We start from the raw sequence: 9035 nt of genomic DNA, 5'->3' as shown, positions 1-9035 counted from the left end.
ATATATATATATATATATATATAATTTTCCTCTGTGCTTTCAAGGCAACATGATGGCATGATCACTGACAAACAGCTTTACTGAACCCCCTGAAAACACGCACCCACAATGAGCTCCATTCAAATAAACAAGCATCAGTTCCTACATCAACCGTTTACATGTGTTTTGTTGAAAGAAGATTAATCTAGACTAAAGGTAAACAAATTAGGCGTATTCTATATTTATCTATTTCCCACAAAAACCATCAGAATAAAAAAATACTCACCGCAAAGCAGCTGCATCCAAGCGCAGGTTTTGTAGACGGTGGCGGTGTTGCAGAAGAAGAAGAGCGCCATACAGCCGATGCAGCTCAAAATGAGCACCATGGACAGCAGCACGAAGAAAGAGGCCGCCTTAAACGCGCCGGACGGGATGGAACTGAAGTCGGAAAATGTTCCCTGGCAAATCAGCTCCCGGTTCGAGTTACCGTCGCCCACGCAGTAATGGAACAACCCGAAGTAACCGGCGTGTGGTGTACTCACGCTGTCCCCGATCCAGTAAGGCTGGATGAAGACTACCACGTTGATGGTGGCGAAGCATATGGTGAAGATGGCCCACAAGACACCGATGGCTCGAGAGTTACGCATATAGTTGTCATGGTAAATCTTTGAGGCTTCTTGCGAAGGTAGCATTTTTTCTCGCTTGCTCCCAACCGTCTACACTCCAGTGATTTGTTTCTGCTATTTCCTGCGACTCTATCTCCCCCTATCTACCCCACCGATACCCTCAGAAATGCGCTTCTGCCGCGAGTCCACTGACTGGAGATAAATAAAGATTTGATCTGATTTAAAGTGGTAAAGAGGTGTCCGTCCTTGATTTGATTTGCCAGAAAGAAAAAGTCTTTTTGTCACACCAGAATTGATCATGAATCAATTAAATAATTGATGTGAGGTTTGTTATGATAATTCATTCGGTGAAAAAAAACCCGTTCTGTTTCTTTCCACCTCCGTTCTAGAAAACAGTCGAGACGACTGAGATTACATTGCAAAACAAATGTCTGTGACAAAATCGACAATTCGCATTATTGCTGCTCTGTGTGTCTGGGTATAAATAGTATATCCGGTGCACCTCTCATCGGCTGTAATGCTGTCAAGATCTCAATGATGGATCTTCCGCAGACGAGCGAGAGTAGATTTAACGAAATCTGGAACATCAGCGAGAGGCGTCGTGCATTGTCGTAATAGTAACCTGTATGTGTCCGTCGACAAAACATCTGAATTTCATTCAGAAGGGCACTCCATTTCGCAGTTCAGAATTTTGTATTTCTTTTCCAAGCCACCGCGTCTCCGTTGTCCTGTTGGGCTATTTCTTCTTTGCGCGCACACGCTTATGGTGATGTTGAGAGCTGCCGGTGAATGCGCGTACACGATTTGGGATATTGCAGAAATTTCAATAAGTACACGCCCCTTTAACATGCGTCAATATAAAGTAGTAGCTGTAATTGTTTTCATACGCGTTATAGAGCATGTTTATAACTGTATAGCTCTTTTTATGCATAAACTAGCCGACATGACAGGAACTGATGTTATCAGTGATCAATAGCGAAAACCAAAACTATGAGTGATCTTTTGTATTAATAATTGCATTCTGCTTTCAACATCAAATCTTATCAATTTGTGGTGTCTATAGTTTAACCACAAATTACGAATATCTTCCTTAAGGAAATGTAGTAGCCTACTGTGTTTTGTCGTTTCTTTGCCCAACATATTTTTCAGAATAAATTAGACAAATGCTTGCAGATTGTAACAGTATATTACATTAAATGACTATTTTAAGTGTCACACAAATTACCTTATTGACAACCAGTAGTATATATCTATTTAGGGCCCGAGCCCAAAAGGGCGAAGGCCCTATTGTTCTTCTAAGGATTCTTTTTTTTTTTTTTTTTTGTTAACCTTCCGGGCACTTAAGGGGGTCTTAACATACTCAAAAACTCTTGAAAATTTGCACACATGTCGGAATCTGCGGCCATCAGGACGTCACAGAGGCTGGTACCGGGGCGTGGCAAGGGGACTCTACAGCGCCCCCTGGAATTTTGAGGGCCATATAGCACACATACTTGAACGTACACATATGAAACTCGGTACACATATAGAACTCATTGAGCTGAACAACTTTTGTACTCTATGTCATTTTCTCAACGCAACAGGAAGTGAGATATTTAGGGCTGTGTAAAAAGCGCATGCTCTGGAATTTAACGTACTCCTCCCAGGATTTCCATACGATTGTCACCAAACTCGGTCAGCATGATCTCAAGACATTGGGGACGCTAAATTGCGAGGGGATTTTTGATATCTCGAACGGTTTGGCCGTGGCAAGGCGACAAAGTTATGGCGAGAAATGAGAAACAGGAAGTGTCTAATAACTGTTGCACACATTGCCGGATTCTGATGAAACTTCACCAGATTGTTCGTTGTATGATGCCGATTCCATAAATGTGACTATTATAAGTCAAAGTTATAGCGCCACCAACTGGCAGCAGGAAGCGTGTCATTTTCAAAATGCTTTGAAATCAGCCTCTTAATTTTACTTGATTTTCTTTAAACTTCATCAAAATCATGTCAAAACACGGCCGATAAGAATATGTAAAGGGGTCGATGATAAATCAAATGCTGTTGCCATGGCAACGTGTCAAACTTTAAAATTAGATTCATGTCTTTTCGAGGCAGATAACATGCTAAGAATTTCATGAAACTCAACACACACATCAATATTAATGATAGTTAGACACTGGCAAAAGGTCATAAATGGGCGTGGAGCAGGCACTCTATAGCGCCATCTTTTGACAAAAGTTGGGGGGTTAGTTTTTCCTACAGTCACCAAACTCTGTACATATATTGTTCTCATCAATCTGGACAACTTTCTAAATTAAACTCATTAGCTAAGACCAACAGGAAGCCGGATATTTCCATTTGAATGTGTTTTTTTGGACAAATCAGGCTGTAAACAAATTCACACTTCTTCTAAGAACAACCAGCTATTCACACCAAACTTTTTTAACATGAAGAGAAGATTCTGAAGATGTTAAATTGCGAGCGGATATTGGATATCTTGAACGGTGTTGACGTGGTGATTTTTTAAAGATGTAGTAAAAAACATAACCGTCATTTTTTTATATCTTTAAAGTGCAGCATCCAAACTCTTTACAACTTTTTTCACACAGAGATCTAATCATTCTGAGCAAGTGCTGTTAATATAAATTTTCTACAAGCTTCAATGAATTAATGAAAATTAAAAAACGAAATCAGAAACCTGCTGTCACTCTGGGTGAATGTCTCTACTGTATGTATGTGCGTTCAGTCAGGCTGAGAGAAGCTCATTATTGCAGGGGGAGGGGTGAGAGGCAGAGAGGGTGACAGAGTAGAGAGCCATGCTATAGACCATCTTTGAGGAAGAAATGCACATATATGTACTTTAATTACATAAATATGTCTGATCTTTGAGAGTCTGATATTTTGAGAAAATATAAAGGGTCATTAAGTCTTTCATTGTTTGTATTTTGCAGTTGTTGTTTTTTATTTATTTTTTACTGAACTATACCATAAACTTGTCCTATTCAGTCACATAGCAACTTTTAACTTTTAACTTTTAAGCATGAGTGATTTATCTTCATTGTAGACAATATTTTCATAGTGTTATTTATTAAATATAAAATTATAATAATTAAAAATTTCAAGACAAACTTTGACAACAAAACAAACTTTGCTGTTATCTGTTCAAAACATCTGAAAACCATCATTTTAAGATCAGTTATATATATATCGCCCCATTAAAATACTCAACTTGATTTTTAAAGATATTTTGAAAGAATTAAGCGTTTATAGAGCACTTTATTGCGTATTGCTGTACACAATGTAATGTTAAAAGATACTAATTTACCTTTAAACAATATATGAATACTTTTTTTAGCATAATATTAATTAACATTAATAAATGCTGTTTAATTTTTGTTGAACAACAATGTTAACAAATGAAACTGGATGGCAAAATTGTATATATTGTGTGTATGTGTCTGTGTGTTGATTTTAAAGTCTAACCCTTTCAATTCTGTAAACTTTAAATCCAAACTGGCTGAGGGTTACTGTGAATGCATGTGCCAACTGGGCACAGTTTTCCTAATTGATTCTTTCTTAGTTATGTAGCGCTTAAAAGTGATGTCTTATAACAGGAGTCACCTGCAAAGCAATGTCCACACACAAATGGAACAGATAAGTAACGATGACATTTAAGCAGAAGTGGTGGACGTAAAGCAAGCAATAATAACATTTTGTTATCATCATGAATTACATGTTCTTATCATCATCCTCAGAATATAGGGAAAATGTTCCCTATATTGTGAACGGCTTTGGGATATCTTGAACGGTGTTGATGTGGTGATTTGTTGGAGACACTCTATAGCGCCACCTTTTGACAAAAGTTGGAGGGTTAGTTGTAGCTACAGACATCAAACTTGGTCGGTATATTGGTCTCATCAAGCCGGACAACTTTCTAATTTACACCCATTAGCTACGACCAAAAAGGAAGTCAGCTATTTTGATTTGAATGTGGATTTTTGGAAAAATATAGCTGTGAAAAAATTCATATCACTCATAGCAGAATCAGACAGTGCACACCAAACTTTGTCAACATGATGCCAAGATACTGAAGATGTTAAATTGTGAACGGCTTTGGGATATCTTGAATGGTGTTGATGTGGTGATTTATGAAAGTAACAGTAAAAAAGATGAAGAGTTATTTCCATATATCTTTAAATTGCATTATTCTAACTCATCAAAACTTTTTACATATAAAGAACAAGAAATTCTTAGGAAATACGTGTAGTTTCAAAATGTTATCATGCTCAGAGGCCCCAAAAACATTAAAAGTGTCATATAAATTTGTCAGATTAAAGCTCTAGTACCAGGGATGAACACTAGAGGTCCTCATAAGATAAGGAATCGTTTGACCTCTAATGCTATTTAGCTCATTCTCAGTGTATAAGAATGAAAATAATCCATAGAATCAGTTGATATATACTGTACTGTCAGTGTACTTTTACATAATTATTTTGTATAGGTGCTTAAAGAGCATTAAAATCTTTTTTTAATCTTTTAAGGAAAAATTATATGATTTATATACATATATACACTCTCACTGATAGAATAAAAAATAGGTATGACACTATACTGCTCAGTTCACTTAATTAGAATGAGAAACAAATACATCAACTAAGTTAATATGTATTTATTTTTAATATATTTGTTTATAATTGTTTCACAGATGCTTATAGATCATTAAAATAATATTTAAAAATGGTTGTAGATCATAAAACATGGTAACTATTTAAAATAGGGTCTCTTTTGTTAACAATGGTTAATGAATTAACAAACACGAACGAACAACGAACAATATATTTGTACTCGATTTTCTTCAAACTTCATCAGAATAATGTAAAAACACGGCCGACGAGAGTCTGTAAAGGCGTCCCTCATGCATCAAATGCTGTTGCCATGGCAAATAAATAAAAATAAAAAATACATTCAAATATTTGTTTCCTGTGTTTTTGAGGCAGATAGCGTGCTTAGAATTTCATTTTCCATTTTCAATTTTCAATGATTTATTATATATTTAAAGTGCAGCATCCTAACTCTTTGAATCTTTTTTCATACAAATAACTATTCATTCTGATCAAACACAGTTCATTTCATAATTTTACTAAACTCCACGAATGAAAGAAAATTAAAAAACATATCTGATCTCACTCTGCTCTGCACTCTATATGTGTGTTTTTGTGGTAAGTGGCTGAGTGTAAGGAGGGGGGATGGGTGGTAAGAGAAAGAGTCAGAGAGGAGGAGAGACAGTTAGGGTTAGTCCAAAGGGTTACTGTGAATGCATGTGCCAACTGGGCACCGTTTTCCTGATGCTATCGGGATGGCGACTGCACAGACGGCGAGGGCCCGGTCATCGCTGCTTGCAGCTTTAATTTATTCTTGATCACTTAATCTAATTTTTGAATCAACAAACAAAAAATGTTTTTAAGCCAATAGATAGATATTTTATTCAAGTTTTTTATGAAACCAATGTTTTTAAAGTCCTTTTTCATATTTTTGGATATTTGGCTTTATTTGACAGTACAGTATGAGAAAAGACAGAAAGCGATAGGAACAGGACTGAGAAAGGAATGTCAATCTGTTTTTCTCAAAAGAGCTGCTGCTTGATGACTACTCCTGTAGGGATTCTCGAAGATATACAATATAAATTCAAATACAAAATACTGGTGTAAGAAATGTATTTAGAATACAAGTACAATACAAGTTTATCACTTGAAAATACAAAAATACATAAACCATTTTCTCTAACAAACGTAAGCATCAAACAGATGCCTTTTTTGGAGAGATGAGTGCAATTTTAGAGTCTTTGCTAGATTTTTACAAGCAATCATTTAAAGATGTAAAAAGGCAATGAAAAATGCCATTACAATAGTGCATGTACACAGTCATGACAAGAGAAAACAAAGTGCTTTCCTCTCTTTAAACAACTTATAAAACAACATATTGTCCCTCATGTACACAATACAATTGTAAAGAAGAGTCAGCGAAGTGGGGATCAATGTGCAGCTTTATTGAAACAATCTCAAAGTCAGACAGTTTAGGTAAATCGACAGCAGACAGGTATATCAGAGACAATGGAGTAATCATAGTAAATAGAGGGTCGGGGCAGGTGGCAGGCAGAATAAACAATAGTCCATACAACAAAGCTATAAGTCCAAGGGCAGGTGGCAAGGAATCCAAGGAGAGAGAAACAGATCTACACAGGTAGTCATACACAGGTAATCCACAATAATAATTGAGAATGCTCAGAAATGTCAGCCAGGGCAAAATAAGACTTTGCGATGTGTGTGTGTGTGTGTGTGTGTGTGTGTGTGTGTGTGTGTGTGTGTGTGTGTGTGTGTGTGTGTGTGTGTGTGTTTGTTTTTGTGACATATCAGGACACAAATTTGTGTAATGACATGGGTGTGACATAGGTATTACAAGGAGAGGGTGACTTATGAGGACATTGCCCCATGTCCCCACTTTTCAAAAGGCTTATAAATCATACAGAATAAGTTTTTTTTTAGAATGTAAAGATATGCACAGTCTCCTGTGAGGGCTAGGTTTAGGTGTAGGGTCAGTGTAGGGCGATAGCTAGTCTCAGCCTCAGACGTCACGCCCACAGAACGTTGGCTAAACGTCTGATGCATATGGTCCGCTTAACTGGAAACACTTCAGGAATGTCGAAGTCGTGATCTGATTAGTTGAATTTGATCGGATTTCCGGGGGACGCGAGTGTCGCGTTTATTTTCGGTCCGCCGGGAACAAAGCGCAGACTGATTTACTCGCGTTTTGCTAAAAGATGCTTATGCAGACGCCATTGTTGTTATACACATATGCGTTGTTCGCGAACAAATTACTCACTTACTGCTTGTTCTCCCTCTTCTTCGTTAACTTTCAATGCTGGTTATTTCAATTACTGACTTGTTGCACCCCAGTCTGTTGTTGTGGGGACATTTCCACGCACCGACACGTGACTCTGAACGAAACGAACTGTGATTGGTTGTTTGACATGTCGGTCAAACGGCCTTATGGGCGGGCCTTGGCCAATAAAAGCTGCTATGAATTCCAGACCTTCAGCGTCAGTCTGAAGGTCTGGCTACGCGAGACTAGGCGATAGCAAAAATGGTTTGTACAGTATAAAATCAATAGAAGTCTATGGGATGTCCCCACAATTTACAAAAACAAACCTGTGTGTGTGTGTGTGTGTGTGTGTGTGTGTGTGTGTGTGTGTGTGTGTGTGTGTGTGCATGTGTGCGTGTGCGTGTGTGTGTGTGTGTGTGTGTGTGTGTGTGTGTGTGTGTGTGTGTGTGTGTGTGTGTGTGTGAACCGGAAGTTTATATCAGGGGGAACCACAGAGGCCGAAGTTGTAACAACAATCCTTTGACTAAAACAGTTGCAGTACAATTGTGTTTAGCTTAACAAAATTCGATGATATTGCTGCAAATTAAGTGTCCCCAACTAAGCCAGCCAGAGGTGACAGCAGCAAAGGAACTAAAACTCAATCGGTGACAGAAATGGAGAAAAAAACCTTTGGAGAAACTAGGCTCAGTAGGGGAGCCAGTAATCTATATGAATTGAGCGGTTTAACCCAAGTATTTGAAGAGAAACAATCACTTTTTGTGAACAGATTTAATTTCATTAAAAAATTATATTAAGACTATTTTTTGTATGATCCTCAGTATGGATGATGCCCTTTTTGTGTTGATTTTCATTTTCATTTTCATAGTGTTAGACATAGCAACATTTTAGTATCTCACAGCTGTGAACAAGAAATATGAATTCTAAGTGCTAATTTGGTATCTGCTATTTTTGACCAAAGTAATATTAGAGACCAAAGACTCATTATTATTATCTATGACTAAACCTCTGTTGACAGAGGTACTGTGTTTTATTTTTGCAAAGCTGCTTAGCATCATAGTTTTAGTGTAGTTAGGGTTAGGTTAGGTTAAGGTTAGGGTTAGGCTAATTGAAGTGCTGACTTTCAGCTTTAATTCAAGGGGTTGAACAAAATATTTTTACATAAAATGCTTAGGAATTACATTTTAATATCAATTTCCGGATGAGTTTATGCAAGCAAACATAATCTTTTAGTTTATAATCGGTTTCAACAATCAGGATAAGCTCAAATAATTACCATTTTGAGTAGCCATCATACGTTAAATCCGTGGGTTCCATTGACTGCCATTATATGACTGACAGAGTGTGGTTTGAGTTAAAAATCTTTGTTTGTGTTCTACAGAAGAAACAAGTCACCTACATTTTGGATGCCCTGGGGATAAGCAGATTAACATCAAATTTTATTTTTGGGTGAACTTCCCCTTTAAATCTGGAACTCATGGATATCACCAGAGACTGGGTTTCTTCCTTTCTCCTTCAGCAAATGATGCTTTGCCAGGCCTTTACTGCAGCTGACTTAAGCTGTTA

The 9035-nt window shown here is 37.3% G+C and overlaps 1 protein-coding gene across 3 annotated transcripts in view; it reads right to left on the bottom strand.

Moving 5' to 3' along the window:
- lhfpl4a (LHFPL tetraspan subfamily member 4a) overlaps positions 1 to 1350 on the bottom strand; it is a 47911-nt gene extending 46561 nt beyond the window's left edge. For all 3 annotated transcript variants that reach the window (XM_073852387.1, XM_073852388.1, XM_073852389.1), the window contains exon 1: positions 266 to 1350. In XM_073852387.1, coding sequence (XP_073708488.1) covers positions 266 to 671 — 406 coding nt within the window. In that variant the 5' untranslated portion in view covers positions 672 to 1350. The remainder of the gene's footprint in view (positions 1 to 265) is intronic.
- Positions 1351 to 9035: the final 7685 nt, after the last annotated feature.

This window comes from Garra rufa, chromosome 12 (genome assembly GCF_049309525.1).
Source record: "Garra rufa chromosome 12, GarRuf1.0, whole genome shotgun sequence".
Lineage (NCBI taxonomy): Eukaryota > Metazoa > Chordata > Actinopteri > Cypriniformes > Cyprinidae > Garra > Garra rufa.
This window is presented reverse-complemented; position numbering and strand designations above follow the sequence as displayed.